Source organism: Aricia agestis, chromosome 13 (genome assembly GCF_905147365.1).
Source record: "Aricia agestis chromosome 13, ilAriAges1.1, whole genome shotgun sequence".
In the NCBI taxonomy this organism is placed as follows: Eukaryota; Metazoa; Arthropoda; class Insecta; order Lepidoptera; family Lycaenidae; genus Aricia; species Aricia agestis.
In genome coordinates, this window is record NC_056418.1 from 10,634,527 (window position 1) to 10,662,363 (window position 27,837).

The window sequence follows — 27,837 nt, forward strand, 5'->3', positions numbered from 1 at the left end:
TACACAAACCTATGCCACCGATGTAAAATGACAATTTACTATCACGTAATTGGTTGAAACTCCGAATACATTTCTTGTGACAGATCCGATAACATTGTTTTAGGTTGAAAGTAGTATAGGAGTATTATATGGGCTTTATTTGATTCGCCATTAGAGTCTTGGTAGACGAAAGCTATCGCCCCACCAAAATTTAACCAGTGGAGGCAATATTAAGACTTTTCTTTTATATACTTGAAACGAACACTATCTACAAGTTACAACAATAATTGTTATATTAACATACCTCAGTACTTGTATTTTTAACTGAGATGTACTGTATGTACTTGTCATGTGGTGTCAAACACGGACGGGCCTCACTCCCGCCACCAAAGCCTGAGTCTCCTCAAACGTTTCTCTATTCGTCATTCGCTTGACTGTTCGCCTGAAAGGTTAAAAATACAATTAAAATATTATCGCCATCAAAAACACAATTTTGAGGTTATTTGCTGAGCCAACAGTTTGTACGTATATATTTATTATTATCGAGTACGCTGTCTTGTGTAAGTGGCGTGCTGTCTCTTTCGCACTCGTTATTACATACCTTCGTTGTTGTTGTGTCTCGCTCACACACGTACCTTCGTTGTTGTTGTGTCTCGCTCGCACGAGGCGCTCGGGGTGCGAGTGCGCCAGCTGCGTGTAGTCGCGGAACACCTCGTTGTAGGTATCATCTGATGACATCTCGCTCTCTCGCATCTCTTCGTTGAGCTTTGTCAGACGTAATCTGGGAAATATTATTATGTATTTAAAAATAATTTAAATTAGAGAAGGACTTAAGTAAAGATGTGTAATGTGAAAGAAGAATCTAGATTTAGGCCGGTATAAATAGTCAGTACTTAAGATGCGACCCAGTCTCAAGACGCGGTTCGGCTCTGTGATTGGTCCAAATTTTGACAGCCAACCAATCACAGAGCCTGAACCGTGTCTTGAGACCGAGATGCATCTTGAGTACTGACTATTTATACCGGCCGCAGTGGTCCACGACTTTAAGATAGTTCGACGAAACCGTAGAGGGCAATAACCTGTCACCGTTTTATCGATCAACCAATGACGAACCGTTTGATCACTGATCTACCGACAGTGTGTCTCTTCACCCCACCAAAGACTTTAAATTCGAACAGCGTGCATCCAAGTTCCATTTAAATTATGTTACTGTTTTGTCGGCCTATTTTTCACTGTATATGCTGAACTCACAGAAATAAATCAAGAGAGAACGTTTAAGCGGGTAGAGTACGCGTGTTTCAATCTTGCACGAGTGTGCAAGATTCGCTGAACGTTCATTCAGTCAGCCCGCACGTCTCGACTCGATTACACCGGAGTGGTTGTGCAAAAATGCCTTATTGTGCAGTGTCGAATTGTAAAAACAGAAGTACAAAAGTGAATCGGTCAAAAGGAGGTATTTCTTTCCACGGTTAAAATATTTGTTCTAACTAAAAGTAAAGCAAAATTTGACACGATCGATTCGTTAGAAATGCACGCGCGTCACCGTTCTATCTTGATTTATTTCTGTGGCTGAACTCGATTTAGATACTCACAGTGTGACGATGTCAGCGTTGGCATTGGCGACGGCAATATCGAGAGGCGTGCGGCCCTGCTTGTCCACTATAGACTGGTCGGCGCGATACCGGAGGAGTAGACACACCTGTAAATAATCATGGAATTGTTATAGCTTCGTAAAATAGTACGTCGTGAATAACAATACAAAGGCCCTTAAACGCGTCCTCTGTATATTCGCTTTATCGATTTGTGTAGAATTTGTTTTGGAATTAGTCCATTTGACATTTTGGCGTGAATCGAGGAATCTCCTTGGAAATTAAACATAAAAGACACTAACACAAGCAGATCTTGATTGTCCTTGCCACGCATATCAGTAAAGGATTAAATATAGCGAATCTTGGATTGAGTTAATCACTGCTATTATATAAAAGACTAGCTGTCCCGGCAAACGTTTCATTGCCATATAAAGTATTTCGCCCGTATTATTTTATTGAAGTGACTAAATAAGTATGTCACCATGGCAACGTCCATTGCTATCCCGTCGCACAAACAATGGTCGCCGTCAGTCTCGAGTTGTAATAATCTATACTAATATTATAAATGCGAAAGTATCTCTGTCTGTCTGTCTGTCTGTCTGTCTGTCTCGCTTTCACGCCAAAACTACTGAACCGATTGTAATGAAATTTTGTACACAGATAGTCTAAAGCCTGAGAAAGGACATAGGCTACTTTTTAACTGGAAAAAGGGGTTGTAAGGGGGTGAAAATGCGTAAATTTGGTCAAATTAAGATAGTTCCAAAAACTCAAAATAGATGGCGCCAAGAGTCCCCTAGATCGCGCTATCGCTTGCTCATGAGTATTTCTATAAGAGGTGGTACCCTGTGGTGAAACGTTTTTCGATTCTTTCGATTGTTATAAGTACACGTTATTAACTAATAAGTAATAACTCACCTACCAACTTAGATATCAAATTCAAAAACAACAGCGCCAAAACTACTGAACCGATTGTAATGAAATTTTGTACACAGATAGTTTAAAGCCTGAGAAAGGACATAGGCTACTTCTTACTGGAAAAAGGGGTTGTAAGGGGGTGTTTATGCGTAAATTTGTTCAAATTAAGTTAGTTCCAAAAACTGGAACAGATGGCGCCAAGAGTCGCCTAGATCGCGCTATCGCTTGCTCATATGTATTTCTATAAGAGGTGGTACCATGTTGAGTTAATATTTGCGATTCTTTTGATTGTTATACATGTTATTAAATAACTCACCTACCAACATAGATATCAGAAACAGTCTGTCTACCAATAATAAATAGTTTATGGGCATTGGGCAAAGCTAAGGTTGTGTAATGCATTATGCAGCTAAGTTGTGTAACGCTAAATAAGCTTTAAAATTTGGTATAAAAAAGTTTAATTAAGTAAAAAAAAACATTATGTGCACACTACACGGCTGTTTTGGGTATTTTGATTTAAGAGGTACCAGGGTTTTAAAAAGCTTTTGACACCAATTTTGTTGACACCGCGCGCTATAAACTGAAGTCGACGCGGACGAAGTCGCGGGCAACAGCTAGTTTACTATTCAACAAATGCACTTATCAATGTAAAAATGTAGCCAGTAGCCGATTCTCAGACCTACTGAATATGCATATAAAATTTGGTAAAAATCAGTAAAGCCGTTTCGGAGGAGTACGGTGACTGACATTGTGATTTATGACACGAGAATTTTATATAAGACTAGCTGTTACCCGCGACTTCGTCCGCGTTAGTATAGTAGATCAGGTCCCAAGTATTATTTATTGTACAAAAATATTCAATTACAGCATTGACTTTCCTACGATTTTATTATATATAGATGTCCCGCGCGGCTTCGCTTGCGTAATTTAGGAATTTCACGCGAGCGTACATTTTTCCGCAAATAATAGCCTATGTCCCTTAACGTGGTCTATTCTTCATGTTTGCCAAATAACATATATTTTTCCACATTTTCCTCTATTTCTTCGCTCCTATTAGTCGCAGAATAATAAAATATAACCTATGGCCTTGCTCAATAAATAGGCTATCTAACACTGAAAGAATTTTTCAAATCGGACCAGTAGTTCCTGAGATTAGCGCGTTCAAATAAGCCCTTTCAAATAATTTCCCCCGTTTTTTCCACACTTTCCTTTATTTCTTCGCTCTTATTAGTCTTAGCGTAATAAAATAAAGCCTTATAACCTTCCTCGATCAATGGGCTATCTAACACTGAAAGAATTTTTCAAATCGGACCAGTAGTTCCTGAGATTAGCGCGTTCAAATAAGCCCTTTCAAATAATTTCCCCCCGTTTTCTCCACATTTTCCTCTATTTCTTCGTTTCTTTTAGTCTTAGCGTGATAAAATATAACCTATAGTCTTTCTCGATAAATAGGCTATCTAACACTGAAAGAATTTTTCAAATCAGACCAATAGTTCCTGAGATTAGCGCGTTCAAATAAGCCCTTTCAACTAATTTCCCCCGTTTTTTCCACACTTTCCTTTATTTCTTCGCTTTTATTAGTCTTAGCGTGATAAAATATAGCCTATAACCTTCCTCCATCAATGAGCTATCTAACACTGAAAGAATTTTTCAAATCCGACCAGTAGTTCCTGAGATTAGCGCGTTCAAATAAGCCCTTTCAAATAATTTCTCCCATTTTTTCACATTTTTCTGAATTTCTTCGCTCCCATTAGTCTTAGCGTAATGAAATATAGTATATAGCCTTTCTTGATCAATGGGCTATCTAACACTGAAAGAATTTTTCAAATCCGACCAGTAGTTCCTGAGATTAGCGCGTTCAAATAAGCCCTTTCAAATAATTTCCCCCCGTTTTCTCCACATTTTCCTTTATTTCTTCGTTTCTATTAGTCTTAGCGTGATAAAATATAGCCTATAGCCTTCCTCGATAAATGGGCTATCTAACACTGAAAGAATTTTTCAAATCGGACCAGTAGTTCCTGAGATTAGCGCGTTCAAACAAACAAACAAACTAACAAACTCTGCAGAATTATAATATTAGTATAGATTATATATTCTATCCACATGGGAAGTTGTTTGTAGGAATGCAATATTAGATAGTGGATACGCTGGACAGACAAAAAAATTTACAACTGTAATTTAGCATAGACCGTATGAAGCTAATTTTTTAGATTAAAATAAATTAATTAATCAAGTATAAATAGTGTAACCTACTCTAAACGAAAACCTTCAAACGCGTGACAGTCGCGCGCACTTGGCCGACTAATAAAGTATTCTTGTATCAGTTAATAAGGTGAAATTAATATAGACCCGATAAACCTTTTGTCTTCACAATCAAGTCTTTGTAATACAGAGATGCCGTCTGCTCTCGGATATCAATGATTTCGCTGTAGGGTTGTCAACGTCTTGAAAATAAATGTTCTTTTTAAATACACTTTTTTTTCTTTCTATATATTATACGAGCTTTCGCCCGCGGCTTCGCTCGCGTTAGCAAGTATTATATATGTCGTAGGATGATTTGATAAATCCGTGTTTTCGCGAAATCCCTAGAATTTTCGCGAAAATTCGATTTATCAAATCATCCTACGACATCGTAGGATGATTTGATAAATCGAATTTTCGCGAAAATTCTAGGGATTTCGCGAAAACACGGATTTATCAAATCATCCTACGACATATACAAACTTTCATCCCCTATTTTGACCCCTTGGGGGTAGAATTGATCAAAATCCTTTCTTAGCGGATGCCTACGTCATAACATCTACCTACATGCCAAATTTCAGCCCGATCCGTCCAGTGGTTTTGGTCGTGCGTTGATAGATCACCATGTCAGTCAGTCACTTTTGAGTTTTATATATATATAGATAAGAAGAGATATAATATAGAAGATAAGTAAAGAACAGAGTAGAAAGAAGCTCGAAAGTAAAGGTAACAAAACACGTTACCTGTCCAGTGTGTCCGGCGTCGGTGGCGAGGTGCAGCGGCGTCATGCCGTCCTCGTCCTGCGCGTTCAGCTTACTGCCGTTCAGCAGCAGGAACGAGCACGCCATCACCGACCCCTATTTACCGATATAAAAATTCATATGTATAATAATTTTTATATTGAACTCACTCCTAAAACATTTTTTAAACGTTAGACTATTTGAGATGCGCACTGACAGTTTTTAATATTATGCCAGACAAAGACAAGCAGCCTCGTAAAGTTACGCGCTCCGTAAGTTAATCTTAATGGTGAGGGGTTAATTCGTCCTTAACCCATCAAGCCCCATAAGCTCACCGGTAGCGAGACACAATAGAATAACAATAGATTTCCAAGATCCAGGATCAAAGGATTAATGGTCCGTAAGTTAATCTCTCAAAATTTTAAATGTACTCAAATATTGGCACTTTCAGATTTACTACTACAATATATCTTATTATTGGCAGGCCTGTCCCACTCGCGCGTTTAGGTTTCGAACTGTAAGTACCCCTTTAAAGGGGCAGATCACAAGGGACTCACAAGCGAGCGGTGACGCGCGCGCAAGTTTTTTTCGTCGCATATATCTACGTACTGATTTAACCGCTATGACAGAATCGTTATTAATCTGATAAATATGAACAATTGAAAAAAGTCAAAGAAATATTTCAATAAAGTAATTTAAGACTTTAAAATACAAAAAAAAAGATAAAAAAAATACACAAACATATCAAATAAACCAATTTGTTACAAAAAAACCGCATACTACACATAAATAAACACAAGTTACTATGTTTAAGTTGTAAAAAATTCCTGACCAGCTCCTACACTATAATCGAATATAAAACTATTATAAAATATACGTTGGGTTACTAAAATTTGATTATTACTATAAAATAGTTTGCTATTAGTAGCTATAGTAATTAAAAGAAGATTATTTTATTTTCTAAAAGGTGACAATCTTGATTTCGTCAGAAAGGGTACATCTTACGCGATAGAAAGAGAGCGGACATGTAGGCAAATATAATTGTAAGCACCTAGCACGCGGTCGGAATTTGAACTTTATAGTATCGTAGCATGAGTTATTTTTTTAAACGGGTTTCACGAGTGGGAATTCTTTTGGAACTACGAATATATATTCTGTGTTATTGGTATAAAGGAATTTTGAAACACAAATCTGAGGCTCGTATTTTTGGTCAGTACTCAAGATGCATCTCGGTCTCAAGACACGGTTCAGGCTCTCTGATTGGTTGGCTGTCAAAATTTGGACCAATCACAGAGCCGGGTCGCATCTTAAGTACTGACCAAAAATTCGGGCCTAAGATGCCAATAATGGGACGACAGCCAACAACTCCCAAGTTTATTTATTTATTTATTTAACGACAGGGTAGTCCGTATTTTCCCCATTATATGCAAGTATCAGCACACGTACGCTGAGCACGGCGGCGTGCAGCGGCGTGCGGCCGTGGTGGGCGGGGTCGGAGACGCGCGCGCTCGCCACCAGCGCCGCACGCATCACGCTCACGTTGTGCAAACAAATATATATTATGCCAATAATAGGCACTGCCAACAATGGGTAAAGTGTAGAACTATCACTATACGTCACGTACGCTGAGTACGGCGGCATGCAGCGGCGTTCGGCCGTGGTGGGAGGGGTCGGAGACGCGCGCGCCCGCTGCGAGTGCCGCGCGCATCACGCTCACGTTGTGCGCGCGCGCCGCCACGCCAAGCACCGCTTGTGCCGACAGCGCCGACACCTCGCCGAAACAACCGTCTGGAACATTAATATACAATACTGTAACACAATATAAATATATTATTATAATAAATTTACTTAGCCGTGTTTTGCCTTGTGCTATATGCTTCAACAAGGTATTATTATAAGACCATGTGACTGTCCTAGTCCTACTTAATTAAAGCCTTATTTCTACTAAATAATTAGGATGCCGTAGATAACTAAACACGTTGACACAGAGAAATTACAAAGTGTTTAGGGCAAACGCTAAAACTCGCACGGACGCACGCTCGCGTGTGTATAATGAAAAATAGTATGGGCAGCGCAGGCGCGTGTGACGGAGCGCGGACGTGGGCGACGGACTGTCACACGCGCGGCGGACGACGGGCACACGGCGCGGGCGCACGGATTTCACAGGACTGCGAAATGCGTGCGCCCGCGCCGTGTGCCCGCCGCAAAAAGACGTCAACGGAAACAACGTCAACTTCGACGTTGTTTCCGTTGACGTCTTTTTGGCAAATAATAAATTAGTAAATAATCTATGGTAATCTACTCGACACAACTGTACACGCTCGAGATAAAAATTATACTAGCAGCGCTAAATGAGATGGGCGCACGCGACGGGTACCCGCTCGCGGATTCGTGGTCCGCGGCGGTCTTCCGACGCATGCGCCCGCGCCCGCATCCACCCGTGTCTTAGCATTGGTCCTAATTTAGGACTCCTAAATGACTCCTACTCATATAAAGCTAAAGTATACAGAGACACGTATTATTAATGTCTCAGAAAGTTCGAACTGTCTGAACTGTTCGAAAAACAGAAATCGAAGTCCGAACTGTGCAGTTCCATCACTCACCGGCGTCATCGTCCTCGCCCTCCGTGGAGTCGTGGTCGGAGGGCAGGCTGAGGTCGACCGGCCGCTCCGACGCCAGCTCCGAACCGATCTCCAGCACCGGACTGTCAGATTTGCTCGAGCTTTCTGACACTGAAAGTATTTGGAAGTTATAAAACTGACATATTTGCCCAACAAAGTAGCCTTGTGTAACCTAAACCTGGAATAGTATTAACATTTTTTAGGATTTTTTTTAAGGATTTTTTTCTTCACAAATAGAAGAGCTACACGTAGCGTAAATAAATTGTATAAAAGCACGTACCACTGGCGTTACTGTTCTGGTCGCTTTTTTCGTCCTTTATAGTTTCTGGTATCACTGGAGCCGTCCGGACCCTAAGAATTGTTCAAATATTAGCTTGATACTTCTTTGGGACCCACTAATAAATTAATCAGACGAGAGGAACATATTCAAAGTAAGATACATTCGAATTATTGTAATAAACATTAAAATAACTAGAGTGGGAATCTGTTATCTTTTCAGTAAAAGCTGCTGAGGTTCTACTAAGGCTTGTTACAGACGAACGGCATTTGTCGACAGCAGCCGTCGACACTTGTCTTGCCGTCGACGCGTATCGTCGACAAGTGCCATTCGTCTGTAAGGCCGCGTTTCCACTGACGCGGAGAGTAGCTTAGGGGTACCGAATTGACCAATCACCATGCTCGAAATCTTCGCTTCGCTTCGCTCCGCTTCGCTGTCATTCCGCTGGAATAGCACGATTGGTCAATTCGGGCACCGCTGATCCTCTCTGCTCCGCTCCGCGTCAGTGGAAACGCGGCCTAAGCGCTCTATACGGATTCTCTTGTTGAAAAGGGCTAGTTTTACTCCATCAAACAGTATTTCTTTCAGATTTTCACCGTCAACGTGCCTTAAATTCGCAATACTTTCTTTACTTTACCTGCGTCTAGCGCGTCGCACGGACCACCGTCGTCCGTTCCTCAGCGGTGAGTCTTTGGCCGGCGAGCCGCACTCCACTATGTTCTTGACGAATAGGAGGTCCACGTATTTCGCGCGGATCCACGCTTCACGCACAGGCCTATGGTTAGGAAAATATTTTAAATAAGAACAGTTTTAAAAGTTAAAAAAAAGAAAATTTAATTTGAAACCCGAATGAACCGGTTTAATAAACTGGGATACATGGACATAAATTGTTGTATTGCTTAAGTAAGATGATTAGTAAGATGAATCGGTTCATCTCTTCTTCATCTTGGCATTTTTGACTTATAAAAGGGAGTATTATTGACTTATAAAGATTTACAGTACTCACAAATTAGGTTTAAAAATTTTACCATGGAGTATTTTATACGTTAAAGGAGTAAGGCTAGTGGCCATTTAATCTTACTGCATTTACTTGACAGTTTAAAAATGTATGTGTATGTATTAAAATATGTTTACGTTTCACACTCCGGCGTTGCCCGCACTATGGTAGTGCCCTCGGTGTTCGCTTCGTAGATTAAATTCACCACCTTGTTACCCAACTCTGCCATCACCTATGACACAGATATTATTGATTATACATTTTATTTAGGTTTATATGCAGTCTTTGTAAGACTTGGATACTATTTAAATATTAGTAAGTATATGATTTTAATTAAAACTTTGGTTAAGTCATGTTTGAGTTCCATGGCTATTGTAAGTCAGACCAAATGAAAAGTATAGACAAAGTTCTACAAACAATTGCATAATAATTGAATCAGAGCGGGTACACATTTGGCGTTTTGAAGCTCTTAAACTGCACTATAGCACAGCCAGTCGACCAATCAAGATAACGCGGAATAGCTTAGATTATTGCACGTTTAGCACAGAAAACTGGATTCAGTTTCCAGTTTCCACACAAGCCATGCGTCTTCTCGGAGTCTTTATTTGATCTGAGGTCAAACCTTTATGATATCTGGTTCCCAGTCGTCCAATGTGAGAGATCGCACTTTACTGACGTGGACTCCCAGCGACCGATGTATGCCGGAGCATTCTGGAACAAAATTATATTTTAAACATAACAAACAACCGCATTTTAGCTGCTATGATGCCATATTTTATTAAGCTATATAGGAAAAAAAAATATGTCGGTTCGCTCTGCGTTGTGCGTTTCTAAAATAACTTATAACATCATATGCCATAAGGGACTACTATCCCAATACACTCACTCACCAATACACAGCGTGATGCCGAGGTTGATGCTGGCCCAGCGCGGGTTGGCGCCGCCGCAGTCGCAGCACGCGTTGTTGCCCGGGATACTGAGCAGCTGCTCCCAAATTCTGAAATAGACAGATTTAACATCTATACTTTATTTTATGTTTGACCCTAACCTAACCCAACCCAAACGTACCAGGATGACACCACATGATCAGGCGTATATTTTGTATTGTAACTACAAAAAGCTGCACCGACACCATTCACACGTAACCACTGCTTGACAGCATTTTGTCGTTGCGACGTGGTGTAGTTATGGTACGTGTGGGTTGGCCCTAAAAGCCTTATCACTTTAACGGTTTGGGGCGTAACGATTATGGTGGTCATACATTTAGTGATCGCCGCAAATCCGCGCGTTTGAGTAAGCCCTAGTGCGATCTTGGCGACTCTTAGCGCCATCTGTTATGAATTTTTGGAACTAACTTAATTTGAACAAATTTATGCATAAACACTCCCTTACAACCCCTTTTTCCAGTTAAAAAGCATAGCATATATGTCTCTTCTAAGGCCTTAGACTATCTGTGTACGAAATTTCATTACAATCGGTTCAGTAGTTTTGGCGTGAAAGCGAGATAGACAGACAGACAGACAGACAAAGATACTTTCGCATTTATAATATTAGTATAGATATAGATAAAACTAAAGTATTCTGGCGAATTCTGTCTCATTATCCATTAAACGCGTAAGGACAAGCTCAGTCAAATTTTCAATAGTTTTAAAATGCCACCTTTTTTAAACATCAATCAATTTTTACCGTTTAGCATGATGTGTAACATAGCAAGATCTTAAATCTACGGCAACTTGCTAAACTGCCTACCTAATCTTCTTCATAGCGGGGCTGACGCTCTTGCTGGTGTCATCTGGTACCAGCACGAGCTGCGAGTCGGGGTCGCGGCTCTGGCCCTGCTGTATCGCCGCTCTGATGCCGTTCTGCAGCGCTGACACCCAGCTGTTCAACATCTCCTCCGAGTCCGCTTGCAGCATGTGACTCCTGTAAAATTAGCGAAAATAAGGAACTCATAAAACCTTCAATACCTACCAGTGAGCAAGCTGATGATGGTGCTATGACAAAGAACATCATGTCAGCTTTCAAACAAAAGAAATAAGAAATAAGCCTAATTTCCGGGACATATAAACACGATACGAGGTCGTGTCGTGCCACGATGCGACGTCGCATCGTGGGAATCTACGACGAGCATCGTAAAAAAGTACGTCGCGACATCGTAACGTGCCACGATATACAGCACGACGTCGCGCCGTAGAAACTCCTGATCCGTTCCTGTGTCAGTGCCACAGTTGTTACTCAAAATTCAAAGATTCGACGCATTCTGAGTTTCTACGACGCGACGTTGTGCCGTGTATCGTGGCACGTTGCGATGTCGCGAGGTAGTATTTTACGATGCTCGTCGTAGATTCCCACGACGCGACGTCGCATCGCGGACCGACGCCGCATGGTGGTACGACACGACGTCGTATCGGTGGTACTCGACGAAAACTGAGTATTATAATATAATACTCAGTTTTCGTCGAGTACCACCGTCGGCCTTAGGGCCGGGACACATAAACACGATACGACGTCGTGTCGTACCACCATGCGGCGTCGGTTATTATAATATAATACTCAGTTTTCGTCGAGTACCACCGTCGGCCTTAGGGCTGGGACACCTAAACACGATACGACGTCGTGTCGTCTTCATATTATGAAGAGTATCACGTCTTCGAACCCATAATATTTCTCAGAGTAAATTGTTACCAAGAGATTTTCCGATGAATCTATAATAGTACGTGTCTTTATAAGAGTTCAATTTTTTCTTAAGTTAACTGAATACAGTGCCAGCATTTTTCGTATAGGTCCGAGGTGATATAGGATATTAGGTAAAAAGGTCAGTGACCACTGGGAACACCTTATTTTATTTCGACTACAGTGTCGAAACAGATACAAGATAACACCCTATATAGTAGGATTGTGACAGAGACAGTAGTCCAGCGGGGCTAAAATGGTCACATTTAGCAATTCCTCTTAATCAATTCAGCAAATGAATTGTCAAAACTGTCAAACTGACAAATGTCAAATCAGTACAAAAATACAGAAATGAATTGCAAGCAGAGTTGCATTTTGCGATTTTAGGAAAATGAATCATATTATGATTCATATCATGATTCTTCAAAGCGACCATTTTAGCCCCGCAGTGCGTCTAGCATGCGCATACAACGAGATAACTACACTCTCGAGTGTAGTTATAGTCTGTCAAAAAAGTGAAGAAATTAATCTAAGAAAAAAGGGATGACACTACGATGTTGACACTTTTTAATTTCTTCACTTTTTTGACAGGCTATAAATTCTCGATATGTCAAAATAATTTTTTGGCATTACGTCGATAGATTTTGACGACAGACCTACACGAGAAAAAATGTTTGTCATGTTAGGGTCAATAGAGATAAAGAGACAAACCATCAAACATCGAGAAAACATGTAGACAAATTTTTTCTCGTTTTGCGCATGCTAGGCGCGCACTGGCCTATATTTTTGGAGCGCCAAAGACACACGACGTATTTTGCTAATAGCTTGACGTAATCTACGAACGTCTCCAAAGCGCATTAAAGACAAAAACACTTGTACAGGTGAAAGACATGTTGCACAAGGTCAAGTAATTATACGTGTTAGTTGGCTAAATACTTAACAATAGAGAGGACGTGGGAATCGTACAATACCGCGGACCGTGGTTGCGCAAGACACGAAAATACATTGTTTTAAATTAAAATCGCTAATAAAATTATGTTTTACATAGTAAATTACACAATAACCGTCTTACTGATAAAATACACTTACGCAACTGATATGCTTAACATTCTATAGACAATGTTTAGTTTTTGTCTGATACTTTAGAAAAGTATAGCTTGTTAAAGAAGTCGTTGTAAGACGTAAGTGTTGCAGCTAATACTAATACTATAAATGCGTAATGTAATGCGAATAAATGCACTGAAACAGCCGCACCGATTTAAACTTTTTTGACCGAGAATTCGGTATAGGGATAGGGTATAGAAGAGTTTTTGTTGTGGATAAAATATACTGACGTTTTCCGTGCGATACAATAATTTCGTGGCGATTGGGTTGCAGGCATCTACTGTTACTAAATAAAACAATTTAAAAATCATCTGCACGGCGCAGGGCTGCCATATGTACGATTTATATCGTACTCGTACGATTATTTGTACAATTTACTATTGTACGATTGTAAGATTACTATCGTACATATAAAACGTACGACTTTTTTAGGTGCATAACATCGAATTAAATATCATAATCTTGAAATCAATTTCGATTCTAATTTAGATGTGACCTGGCAACATTTGTACCATAAACAAACATGTTTTATAATTAAAGTTTTGTACGATCTTTTTATAATGAACCTACTACAGAATACGACTTTTTAGAGCTACCGATACGATCGCGCAGTTTTTAAATCTCGCAGTCCTTTTTTTTTTGTTAAGGAGGGGAAATACGTTACGTATCCCCTACCCCCTCGGGGGAAGGGGCGGGGGTATGTGGGACTCCCTTTACGAGGTTTACCCACTAAAACCCCCCCATGCCCTCCTTCCAGCACCATTTCAGTGGGACACGGGAACTCTACAAACTCCTCGCGCAGTTTTTACATCTGGCAGCCCTGGCACGGCGTCTCGCAGATGTATGACTTACTTGCAGGGCGACAGCACCTCGAAGCAGAACCGTCTCTCGCCGTCGTGTACCTGCTTCACCGTGCACAGTCTGAGGTCCTCCTCCATCACTGTCACGTTCAGTTCGCCTGTTCTTTTCCTGAAAAAAAAAATAATGTTAGGCAAGGTTAATATATATAGAGCAGGGTAAGTTCGGAAACAGGGTAAGTCCGGATTGCTCAAGTTATGGCTATACTCCACTCGGGTTAACTTGTCGCTAGCGGTCATTGACTCCCTGTCAAAAACTTGTCATTTTCCATATAAACCGCGATTGACAATGAAGTGTCAGATATTGTCAATCGTGGTTTTATATGGACAATGACAAGTTTTGACAGGGAGTCAATGACCGCTAGCGACAAGTTAGCCCGAGTGAAGTATAAATCAGCGATTATTTTCTAAAGCACCATAATATTTTTTACCTTAATTAATTAAAACTAATGGTGTACCTTTTGCATCTTAGTGAATTGACCACAGAAACCCTATGTCAGAACTAACGCTGTAACTTAAAATAAAACCTACTCTCTACCAGTTTCATTTTCAAATCTGCTAAACGTTAGTACGGCGGTAAGTTAATGATTTAAAATGATTCTGATACTTGAACCAAAACAAATTATCTAAGCGGTTAGTCTTCGAATAAGACAACATGATACATACATTAACATAAAATATGTTAATGTATTCCGTACAAAACGTAAACAATATTGACATGAAAATATTACTGGTGCGTACTTTAAAATATTCCTTTTCTGTTTTTGTCGAGTTTTTTTACTAATACTAGATAACCCGTGAACTTCCCTGGACTTCTATAAATATTTTTTTTTTTCAATATTATGTAATGTAACCTGTAACTGTTAGGCTACCATATGGGCTATTTGGCCTGAAATAAAGATATTATTATTTTTATTATATTTCATCACTAAAATAAGTCAAATCGACTCAGCCGTTCTCGAGCTTTAGCGAGACTAACAAAATTGAAAATTCATATTTTTATATAGAAATTGCAAGCATAGATTGCATTCTTCATAATAATAATGTGGCAACTGGCAAGTAGCAACGCATATTGATGCCTTTTCGATGATGCCGTTAATATGAGCCCAAACATGAAACCTCCACTTTGGGTTGGGTGGGATTATTATGTGGCAAGTAGCAACACATATTATGCGATTTTTGGATTTTATATAAAGCCTTTTGCTAAATAGCCATTGCAAACCCTACAGTTAACTCTAAAATCCCTGACATACATACTACACATACGCTCAAACAAAGAAAATAAATATAATATTATTAAGTAATAACAAAATAAACGCTAAATCATAAGACCCTGAAAAACGTATGCCCTACTTACTCAGCCTTCATGTAACCAAGTGGTGAATTTCATAATATTCAACTTATTTCTTCGTCTATTTATGTATTACCAATTTTTATCCGTAAGTCCGTCCAATACTAATTTGGTTAATTTGGTGTTAATAATAATATTATGGGGTTTGCATAGATTGTGAATTTTGGAAAATATAGCTTACAATAAAATATTATAAACATATTTTCATTCGAATCTGTTCTGTTATAATCACCGTAATCACGTTATTGAATCTCAATAATCTAGAAGAATCACGCATAAAATTAAATAAAGAAATTTAAAAAAACCCCCGCCAAAACAACTTTAAAAAATAATGAAATAATATTTACTGCCTTTAAGTTCAAATAATTCCTAACTTGTGTAAAGTAATATTTTAGTCCATAATTGTTGTCAAGGTGTGTCGGGGGACCGCTAATAATTTAGATGTTTGATTTCACATAACAAGTTTAAGGATATTCACAGCGATCTGAATCGAGATAGGTAACCAGCGACTAGGCGGTTGTAGGTTGTAGTTTACTTGGCGGTCCCCCGACACACCGTGACAACAATTATGGACTAAAATATTACTTTACACAAGTTAGGAATTATTTGAACTTAAAGGCAGCAAATATTATTTCATTATTTTTTAGTTGTTTTGGCGGGGGTGTTTTTAAATTTCTTAATTTAATTTTATTTCATACTTTTTAAACTTGTGTTGGTTATAGTGCAGAATAATTCCTATCAACAGAATCATATTCTCATGATTACCATCTATCAATGTCCTTTTCGATGATGCCGTTAATATGAGCCCAAACATGAAACCTCCACTTTGGGTTCATACGAAGCTCGGTTTCTATAGAATCCAGGTGATGCTGCAGCAGCAGCATGTAAATATTTACTGTCTATACTTTATCTACTTCTTACTGGTTGTCGCAATTAAAATGAGCCCAAACACGAAACCTATGCTCTAAGTTGGCGAGGAATTGGATATCCTATTGATTACCAGGTGATGCTGCAGCACCAGTTCAACTTTCCATTATTATGTGTATACGTATATTGTATATTCAGAAATGTCACGAACTAGAATGAAATATAAAACCCATCAAACGACTACAAGTTGCTAACGGCCTTTCATGAACCAGATAAACCCTGATTGTCCAGCACTGAGCAGGCTAATGATGATGAATTATAGCTAAGAACACTCTCGATCATGTCAGCTTTCAAACAAAAAAAACCAGATCAAAATCGGTCCACCCGTTTGGATGCTACGATGCCACGGACAGATACACACACAGACAAACAGACAGACAGACACGTCAAACTTATAACACCCCTCTTTTTTGTCGGGGGTTAATAAAATACAAAACATATTGCAATCACCACAAAATTTTAAACGTTTTAGCGACTGTAGCGTATAACACGCAAAAATTAACTAAGCACCTCATTCTAAGAAAACTCTAACTCTCCTCTCTCTTCAAGCTTCTTTATACGTAGGAGAGCCATGCTACGGCACGAATGGCCGGCTCGACCGGAGAAATACCACGTTCTCGGCGAAACACAGCGCTTGCGCTGTGTTTCGCCGAGAATCATAATATGAATCATAATATGATTCATTTTTCTAAAATCACAAAATGCAACTCTGCTTGCAATTAATTTCTGTATTTTTGCACTGATTTGACATTTTGTCAGTTTGACAGTTTTGACAATTCATTTGCTGAATTGATTGAGAGGAATTGCTAAATGTGACCATTTTAGCCCCGCTGAATTGACCGGCAACGCACCTGCAGCTCTTCTGATGTTGCCAGTGTCCATGGGCGACGGAAGTTGCTTTCCATCAGGTGACCCGTTTGCTCGTTTGCTCCCTTATTTCATTTAAAAAAACTCACCTATACACGAGACGATTATCGTACAAATAGAACCATCTACGGTTCCACGTTTTGAATGCATTCGACGTCCTCTTGAATAGATACCCCTGCATTCTCGGCATGTTCTTCAGACACGGGGTACTCAGTAGGCCATCCTTGGAGTCCCCCTGCAGTGGGACAGATTTACAGCTGGGTAGCACGGTGTCCTTGCTGTTGACTATCGTATGTCGATTCTCCATCTCCTTGTCTAGTGCCTTTGTCTCGTTCCGCATAGCTGCTATCTGCAATGTCGTTAGTTTTAATTGTATTTGCTTCCGAGCGTGATTTAATCTAATTATACACTCGAGTTGAAATGTGTTAAAATTGTTCGGGTCTCATTAACATTGTTGGACGTAAGGGGACGTCTATAGAACGATCAATTTTCTTAACCCATTCTTTTTTTTTGGACTATGAGTTACATCAAGTGTAACTCTTGCCTTATATTGCCACTAGTTGTGGGTGACAGCAATCGCTAATGCGTCATAGGACGATTACAATATGGCCATTACAGAAAGGTTTTCCTTCCATGGAAGAATAGAAAGTGACAAATTGGTTAGACAGATCTTTATGCTGCCTGGCAGTATTACCTACTCTATCTGCCGTGCAGTGTTACCAACTCTCTAAAATATTTATCCCTAAGTTGGTGTCAAGACATTGAATAAATTTAACATTTTATTGGATGGATTAAATGTTACACAAGATCCATCATTATAATTTAATGTAAATCGGAAAATAAATTTAAAAAATTAATAAGTCAAAAAATCCCTGAAAATACCCCAAAAAATTTAGGCCCCAAAAAATCCCATTTTACTTATTTACCCCCTAAATCTGTGGGGAAAACCCCTAAGTTGGTTACACTGCTGCCGTGGCCATTCTAAGTCTGCTGTATGGTTAGGTATTTCTTGATCCATTTCACAAAAAATATGTCATTCATTTTTTTCTTTACTTTACAAAATCATTGAAACGAAACTCGGTTTCGAACTACTTTCGTTTCATTCTCTTTAATTCTGAATTGGCCAATCTAATCTAATCTTCGAGTAATTTAATATAAACGCTAGTGCTATAAATAGCGAATAAGCGTCATTCGTCAATGAAGGAACATTAGTCACCACAATTTGTCTAATTACAATCTTAGGTTTTGCGGCGCTTGCAGCTTCGCGACTGTTTAGTAAAAACTAAATTGTAATTATCACTAATGATGACTTGTTGTTTTAAGTACCGAGAATAGATTGATAGATTAAACGGATTTTGAATTAAAAGATAACAGCTTACAGACGCTCCCTGAGACAATAATTAACGATTACTTAACTATAATTTAATGTAGAGTTTGAACGAAAATGTATGATGTGGCTAAAATTTTCATGAATCTAATAAATTATTTTTCTATGATACTTCATTGAAAAATAACATCTAAATAGACGTGTCATTACTCATTAGAGGGAGGACAGCTTAACTCTATGTGTGGCCTGAAACATACATACCATTACGTCTTAGGTCTCTCACATTCGTTTTTATAAGGTCATGATTACATCGAAGCCAGTCGTGTAATAAGTAAAAATAAATATATATTATATTATAATGAGGAAGAATAAGTGTATGAAATATGTAAATAATAACTGTATACATACATCGTCAGCGGTGGTCTTGAGGAACGGTTCCAAATCCTCGGCCAAATCCGATCCCTGATGGTGGTAGGTGCAGCACGCTTTCGTATACGACAGCAACTGCCGACAAAATTCATAAAAACTCACGGTCATATACTCAACCTTTACACACAATAGATTTGTAATTATTGTTTAACTTGAGTGAAAATTATAATAAAGGATGTAGGTATTTAACATATTTTTCTTTAAAACTGTAATATTTTCGGAATAATAAGTAACTTTGCAAGAATCCATACCAATATTACCAAATATGCAAAAGTGTGTATCTATTTGCCTGTTGGATGTTTGTTGGTTTGTTTCCCCTTCAAACTGAACCAATTTTTAACCGACTTCCAAAAAGGTGGAGGTTATAAATTATATAATACGTGAGCCAAAAACTTTGTATCCCTTTTGACGTAAAATGGGGAAACGTAGGTGAATGAAATTTTGCACAGTTATAGTTTATATGGTGAAGGAGTGCATCGAGCTAATATTATTATTTTGAAATTATGCTTTTACCATACATTTTTTAACAAATAAAACATTACACACACTACAACACACACACATGAGAAATGACAGATTTTTGAGTGACAAGCCTATACATACGAATTATACTCTTTTATTTATGGTTGAAGTCTGTTGACAACAAGGTGACAAATTGAAAACGGATTATAGTTTTTTTTATTGAATAATGCTTACACGGCCAGTCTGAGATCAGCTAAGTACCAAAGAAAAGAGTTAAAAAAAAATAATGATAAAGTCAATATTTTTACAAAATATAGGTAGTAGTCCTAATGTCTTTGAAACTAAGGTCGAATTTCGACCATTGGGCGATCTCTAGTAATAATATAATATTCGGCTGTGGAATGTGGATATATCTTTTTATATGTCAATAGGATACTACTAGGATATTAGACCTGTCGCTACTTGTTTCTATTACCTTTGAAACTTTGTCATTTTTTTCACACAAAATCTGCCAAAGTATCAACATTTTGATAAATCTTATCTGTAGCTCAAAAATTTGTCATAAAGTTATCGTTATCAACAATTTCTTTTATTACTAATCTCCATGCTATAACGCAATAACATTTATTATCTTTAGGCAGCTCCTTGTCCTTTTATGGGAAACAACATTGAGAAAATCTATTCAAATATGGGCAGTGCAAATATTGAATTTGTGGCGGTACCCACAATTCGCTTGCGGCCTCCACGCATTATCACAAATTCAAATGATAGTTGCCATCTTGCGAAATCCGCATAGAAGGATCGTTAGAAAGTTGACTAAGTGAATCTTTATATGGTTAGTTAGGTATATAATACTGTAACGAATATACCTATGTAAATATTATTACGCTAGATATCTGTAACTTCGCTTCTTTAGACATCGTATATCGTACATAAACTGTACTTTTGCGTTGACAACGATGGTATCCTATTTTTTCCTGGGATTCAAAGTAGCTTCATACCAAATTTCATCTAAATCTAAACCGGTTTATTCATATTCATATTACGGTTCAGCGTAAATAGGTTACGGACAGAAAGTCTTGGCTGGTATAAATAGTCAGTACTGAAGATGCATCTCGGTCTCAAGACACGGTTCAGGCTCTGTGATTGGTTGCCTGTCAAAATTTGGACCAATCACAGAGCCAAACCGCGTCTTGAGACCGGGTCGCGAATGAAAAATTCTTAATGATTACGGAAATAATATATTTTATCAGCTTAAGCATAAATAATACTAAGTACAGCGGGGCTAAAATGGTCGCTTTGAAGAATCATGATATGAATCATAATATGATTAATTTTTCTAAAATCGCAAAATGCAACTCTGCTTGCAATTCATTTCTGTACTTTTGTACTGATTTGACATTTGTCAGTTTGACAGTTTTGACAATTCATTTGCTGAATTGATTGAGAGGAATTGCTAAATGTGACCATTTTAGTCCCGCTGATAAGCCACACTGATAAACGAAGATAAATCTATGTCACACTTTCTCGACTCTCTTGTGGGCTGTGGCGGCTGTAGTTTATTCAGTTTAAGAAGATAAATAGTTTTAGAAGAAATGACACGTAAAAATTGAGCTCTTAAGATTTGTTCACATTTACTAATCATATCAGTTATCAACCCATAGACATGACTCGCTGTCTTCATAACGCGACCCAACTATATTTAATTATTGAGTTAGGGCAGTTATTATTGTGTACTTAAGTATCGTTTCGTGATCTGTGATTATCGCCGTGACGTAGTCAAGTAAAAACCCACACAAGATTACTTGTTTCATTAGATGCGGGGTTTCCTTGTTTATATTTTTAATTGTACTTATATATAAAAAATAAAAATACATATCAGTATTAAAAATTCTTTGCTATAACACTTTGTTATTAAAAGAAAAAAAACTTACAACACAGTGTTGTTCTATTATCAATTCTAAATAGTCCAATTTACAATAATCACTATTGAGTCACTTAAAACAACACTGCATCATAGCTCATAATTCACCAAAAAACAAAATTAACGCAACTGGCAAACCCTAGCATCCATGACCGCGATTCACGAAAACGAAAAAATAAACATTCGAAATTCAAAAAAACACAGCCTCATCAGGCGATCACTAGGTACGGTCTGCGCACTGCGAAACGATTACGCCAGTGCTGTCATGGATGATTTAATATTGAGTATCGCGCCTTATTTCTATCAGAAATGAGTGACCGATGAGTAATCTATTCCGATATCTTATCAATTAATAAGGAACTTGTCACTTGTAATTTCATGTTTATTTACTGATAATTTGGTCAGTTGCCGCCTGCCGGCAATCATCATCATCATCATCGTTGTCTGTCTATTCGTGTTCAGTTTTGAGTGCCAGAGTTGACAAGACACATTTAATGTCTAATCGACTATAGTTTGTGCGTTTTAAGATGATATGGGTAACAGTTTTCATATTCCTTGCTACGGGTTTTTTTACAAGAAAACAAAAAAATCTAAATGTAATAAATTATATTCCATCTACAAAAACAAATGTTTCCTATAATTGTAAATGAATAAAAACGAAAAGTAGCTAAATGCTAACTTCTTAATATAAAATTTCAAAATTAACTGTGAAAAATTATTGTTACGAAAACATTTGAAAAACGTCATATGCATGAAACGGAACTTATGTCAATAGAGATTGACTTTGTTGAATCGAAATCAAATCGATAAAAAAAGGCGGCCATCTTAAATCGCCGGTACCACTGAAATGTCAGTACGAAATCGATAATTTCGATTGCAATTCCTTTACGAAGTGATTGGATATTTTTAAATTATCGATTAATTTTTGTTAGGTAACTTCCCTACTATTGTCAATAATAATGTGTCACGCATATCATCATAAAACGCACAAACTATAGCAAGTCTGCTTTGAATGGTTAATGAGCAGGATTTACTGTTCTCAATAATTATAGGGCGTCATCAAAACACATCGCACATGTCAAAGCGGCTTAATTTAATTGGCGAATGAAAACATACTTCACTGGCATATTTTGCACTGATACCATAGAGTAACCTATACTGATGCTTCACTGCAAACCTAAAGTGAATATTCAGTTGCTTTAAAAGGTGGACCTTCCACCAGGGAAGACATTTGTGTCTATTCCTATGTAACATAAAATAAGCTAATACTAAGCTCTACCAACGTGACTATACTGAGTGGGCGGAGCATAATTATAGTATCAGTCAACGACCTGCACGAGAAATAAGATTAATACTAGCAGTATAAATCTGAGTTAATGTTAACCTTGCGTTATAAATGATTCTTTAAAACTACGAAGAATTAGTGAGACAGCATGATATATAAACCGGGATTAACTTTAATCCAAATCTAGTAAATCTAGTGAACCAATGACTTTAATTAGTTACCTAGCCCTTCTACTTTGGGTTAAACAGGGTAATTCCGGATAATTGAACTTAACCTGGCACGCGTGACAAATTAAACACAGCGGTTCTCAAACTTTTTTGGTGGCGAAACCCTACATTTTAGAAGTGGCATTTTGATGAACCACCAAAATTAAGTAATGTTCTGTCTTTGAATGAATTGCATCGCTCACGGAATCGCTACAAGGCCTTTGCCTGGGGCTCCCCCAGGGGCTGTGAGCACACCCTGAGAATGGTTGGTACCTACCATGCAGGGAACATAATACAGTATTTACTTAAAAGCTTTAATTATCCGGACTTACCCTTTGTCCGAAATAACCTAATCAGGGCAATTTCGGCCTTACTCTAAAAGTATTTCAAGAAACGCTTTAATTATCCGGACTTACCCTATGTCCGAAGTAACCTAATCAGGGTAATTTCGGCCTTATTCTAAAAGTATTTCAAGAAACGCTTTAATTATCCGGACTTACCCTATGTCCGAAGTAACCTAATTAGGGTAATTTCGGCCTTATTCTAGAGGTAGGTATTTCAAGATGGGAAGTAAAAATACTAGGTCGACTTGGAGGAAGAACCGTAAAGATTACTTAACTACGTTATATAACAATGACTAGGTGATAAATTGAAAAAGAAAAATGAATGATACTTAAAAATTGTAGGAAGTAAGTGCAAGATTATGAAGCTACATAAATATTTTACAAGCTAGATTTTTACGGTTTATAATTCTTGTAAATCATGCAATCCTGCTTTATATGGGAAACACAACATAATGTTATAAATAATATGTTACGTTTATACACACATTTTGATATGAAAATCGTGATCACGTAAGAATTTACCGTTTATACAGTGTGTTAGTGTAAACACCGTTATCCTTGAAACCATCAAATGATTCCGTCAAATAAACAACTTTTTCTATGAGAACAATGCTGGGAACTCAAAAAAATCCGTCTTCATACCCATACAAATTGCCGATCCGGACATCTGTATGGGTATGAAGACGGCTTTTTTTTTCAGTTCCCAGCATTGTTCTCATAGAAAAAGTTGTTCATTTTGACGGACTCATTTGGTGGTTTAAAGGATAACGGTGTTTACAGTATACAATTTGGTGACCCGTGTCACCAAATTGTATACTAGTGCTTACAGTGGCCAGGATCTCATGTCTCTTCCTGGCCTGCAGCATGGTGATCTTCTGGACGTGGTCGAGCGCCGTGTGGCGGAAGCACGAGCGTGTGGCCAGCAACAGGTTGACCACCTCTTCCACATCAGCCGGCTTGTGACGGGAGACCTAGAGGGAAGAATGCTTCACTATACTTTGCCTTACAATACCATCAGAGAATTCATAGGCAGTTGGCGGACTTAATATGTATGTTATAAATTTGGTTAGATTTTGTCAAATCAATGTTGATTATGATCTGTTAGCTTAGTGTTTTTACAGACGAACGGCACTTGTCGACGGCACAGCCGTCGACGCGTGCCGTCGACAAGTGCCGTTCGTCTGTAAGAAGCCTAAGTTTGACATAACCTAATCATAGTAATGTATCATATTAAATTTGGGTTTGCCATAGGTTCATTACATAGGTAAATGGCGGCGCCTTTTACTTATGAATCAATTTCTCTGATAATAACACACGTTGTTATAATACTTACAATCCTGTAAAAACAATAAAACTGAGGGTATTTAGTGTGACTTGTCACTGCAGAGTCATTCTCATGTCTATGCTGAATGCTGCTCTTAACACATTCAGTGCCACTAACACGCCTAGTGTGTCCACAATAATCTTTATCTCCATGCCGCTAGCATGCCGGGCGCGCTCTCCGTTTTTCATCTCAAAGATAAGACAGTGTTTTTCACCGAAACGCTCAGAGCATACACTTTGTGCCGTAATCTTATGAATTCTTATGTGCTTCCATAATCTAATATTTTTTTTATGTTATCGAAAACAATTTATTATATAATGCCGCGAACATGCCACGCGTGTTCATCTACACGAGTTCTCAACCTTTTATATAATTTGGTCAATTTAGTAAGTTTATACTGCGATAATAAAATATATTGTATTTTTTATAATTTGAACAAAAAATATATAATAAATTACATAGAACAGCACAAGCACTGGGTACGTTATCATGCCTGCCGTGATGGCTTAAAAAGCTGAAATACGTAAATATTGACAATACAATGTGCTATCTATAGGTACCTGCATAATATAATAAAGTATGTACTAATAGGTACCGAATGATTTACAATTCATCACTAATCCACCATCTCACAATAAGTGCACTAAATATTTTAAAACAAATTGAGATAATAAATATGAGTTATCGGCACACCTTCTACTTTTGGAAGTTTATTTGATGGGGACTATCTGCTTGCGTCGCATCATTATCATATTCCCCTATTTCCAGCTCATATTTTCTATTTTCTAAAAAATCATAAATAAGTAACCAAAGGTTGACTTTCACTGATCAGATTACGATAAATACCTACCTCGGAATCTATATACTGCCATAATTAAACCTTCAAAACCACAAACACTGCTAAAAGCAAAATATATCTGCAGTAACTCAATAAGGACTAATTTTGAACTATTTTTAACTAAGAAAAAAGGCTTTTTATGATTGTACCTTTTTACAGTGCCAGTGAACACGCCTAGAGTGCTACGTAATTTCATCCTGTAGTGCCGAGAGCACACTTAGCATGTTTGTGTTTTTTATAGGGCGGCATCGCTGGGAACTACTAGAAAATCGTGGTGGCATTGAATGTGTTAGGCTCAAAATATGCAGCCCAAACAGGTTTGGGCTGACGGCTGTAAAGTGTATAATAAAATACTGAAACAAACATACCTGTTATGCAGGTATGTTTGTTTCAGTATTTTCTTATACATATATCTAAGTGATATGATATTAGCAAGCTCAAGAGCATCTAAAAATAGTTTTGCTGTTGTATGATATATTACAAAAGAAGACTGATATACAAAACATAACGTAACTAAAAAGTAGGTAAACAGTATTCTTCTTATTTTTAAGGGAATTTGACAACTCAAGATACAATTTTATTTAACATACTAGCTGATCTAGAAAACACAGTTTTGCCAAGTTTGGCAATTAACACTTTGACATAATAATTTATTCCACTTGCGCGAAAAACAATACAAAGATAGCAAAAAAAGGAAATGGGCGCAGAGCCCATAGACGTCCCCAAATTAAATTAAAAAAAAATTGATTCCACTAGAACGTTCGAGAAATTCACACATAAAAGAGATAAGCAGTACCTGTTGTGTCATCTTTCTAATATTATGTTACTTGCAATAAAGTGTAAAATAAAAAATAAAAAAATTAAAATATAAATACCTGGGAATTCCTGTTGAGTGCAACATCTAGATCATTGGAGATTTTATCAAAATGGTGTTTGCTTTCTTTCACTCCTTTGATGTCCCTGTATAAAAATATTTTAATATTAATTACATTAAAAGCAAAATTTTGAAATAGTAATAATCTTAGATATAGTCTATATATTATATAAAAATGGATTTTCAATTGTGTTCTAAAACTCTAAAACGGCTGAATGGATTGGGCTAATTTTAGTCTTAAAATATTTGTAGAAGGCCAGGGAAGGTTTTAAAGTGACACGAAGTTCACCGGGACAGCTAGTGGATTATAAAAATAGATTCTTCGGAAAGATAACCTAAAACACATAATATAAACTGCATAATTACTTTGGCTATAAATCATAATTTTGAATAAAATACACTAACTATTATCACCAATTATTGAAAAGTAGATTACTTAGAATTTTATTCGTTTGAGTAAACATTTTTTTTTTAACTTCTCATTTAAATCAAATAAAAAAAAAAATAAAGAAAAGTAGATGAAATAAGAAAAAATGCAATAAAATTTTTAAAAGATAACTTCATTGAATTTACTGACTGAATGAATAATACTCATTTATTATAAGATGCAGTATCTTTTCTCTTTTTCTCTCTTTTGCTATTTCATTTCCTTTTCCTATACATATATATATGTGCAACTATCAAATATAATAATGATTCCTTTGATCTTGGATTCTTGGAAATTCTATTGTATTATATTGTTGTTGCGACCACCGGTGCTCTTATGGGGCTTGAAGGATAAATAATCTGGATGTTTTACTTTGTACATTTAAATATTCTACTTCTTCATTTTATGTATTTGATTTTATTATTTTTAGTTAATTACTCATATCAAAAAATGATTGTTTTATAATTAAAGTTTTATATTTAGAATATAACATTTTTAACTGATTTCATTGTCCAAATTATGTTCCATGCACAACTTATTGCTTACTAGACATAGAAATGTTTATGCACATAAAAAGTATAAAAGACATACTTATTTTTAAATGACTTCTAAAGCTTGACTTACACTTTAATGAATGCATTGAGATTCTTCAAGATGGTCCTTGACGCTTGATCCAGTAATATTGTGTGAAACTTTGTCATCTCTTGGAAGGCATGGATCATTCGGTTATAGCTACTAAGTACAGTTGAGTCTTCTGAGAAGTTATTTGTGAGATCCCATAGTGCATTTGTAAACATACTGCAACAATATTACAAGAATGTTCAAGAAAAAAAACTAAATAATGCACGGTCGCATTCCGTTATACAATATTCACATTATATAAACATAATAAAACACTACCTCCTATGAGTCATGTATGCTTTACCAGAGTCAATCATAATCGAACATGTTTTTAGAACCTTATCAAGTCTTTGTTCCAGTAAATCAATATTCGCCTCCTCTGTCTCCAGCTGTTCTCTATAAAGAAAAATAAATAATCACATCACGTACTAGAGATTTCACTTTCTTTGATAAAATATAAACGAATCTCCACCGTACCTAAATTTTGGCGAGTCCCTTAGGCACTCATCAAAATCTATTAAAGGTTTCATTTTTGTTATTTAGCGCGCGCACTTGTTACATTTAAGATGAACCGAATTAAATATTTGCGAACTAATTAAAATAATAATTATTGTTTGTGAAAACTTGGTGAAAACCGA

At 37.4% G+C, this 27,837-nt stretch overlaps 1 protein-coding gene across 2 annotated transcripts; it reads right to left on the bottom strand.

Annotated features, from left to right (window-relative positions):
* On the bottom strand, positions 1–27,837 carry LOC121732917 (arf-GAP with coiled-coil, ANK repeat and PH domain-containing protein 2). Of its 2 annotated transcripts, XM_042122939.1 has the most exons (20): positions 27,677–27,837; positions 27,479–27,595; positions 27,203–27,376; positions 26,153–26,237; positions 23,943–24,086; positions 18,874–18,969; positions 17,228–17,487; positions 13,989–14,105; positions 11,109–11,282; positions 10,250–10,356; positions 9,982–10,070; positions 9,497–9,591; positions 9,000–9,137; positions 8,366–8,436; positions 8,068–8,196; positions 7,089–7,252; positions 5,468–5,581; positions 1,572–1,678; positions 615–760; positions 1–421 (listed from the first exon to the last, which is right to left on the bottom strand). In XM_042122939.1, exons 1-20 carry the CDS (start codon positions 27,727–27,729, stop codon positions 402–404), a joined length of 2,400 nt encoding a protein of 799 aa, XP_041978873.1. In that variant the 5' UTR covers positions 27,730–27,837; the 3' UTR covers positions 1–401. The 2 variants fall into 2 exon arrangements, with proteins under 2 accessions (XP_041978873.1, XP_041978874.1); XM_042122940.1 differs by lacking the exons at positions 23,943–24,086; positions 26,153–26,237; positions 27,203–27,376; positions 27,479–27,595; positions 27,677–27,837 and adding an exon at positions 21,362–21,367.

What these genes read in the sequence shown, in the direction of transcription:
- LOC121732917 (XM_042122939.1), bottom strand. Translation starts at nt 27,729, where the DNA reads ATGAAACCTTTAATAGATTTTGATGAGTGCCTAAGGGACTCGCCAAAA. An exon ending in GTGCGACGCGCTAGACGCAG is followed by an intron (nt 8,437 to 8,999) that starts GTAAAGTAAAGA and finishes AACAATTCTTAG; the next exon opens with GGTCCGGACGGCTCCAGTGA. An exon ending in AACGCTGACATCGTCACACT is followed by an intron (nt 761 to 1,571) that starts GTGAGTATCTAA and finishes AATATTTCCCAG; the next exon opens with ATTACGTCTGACAAAGCTCA.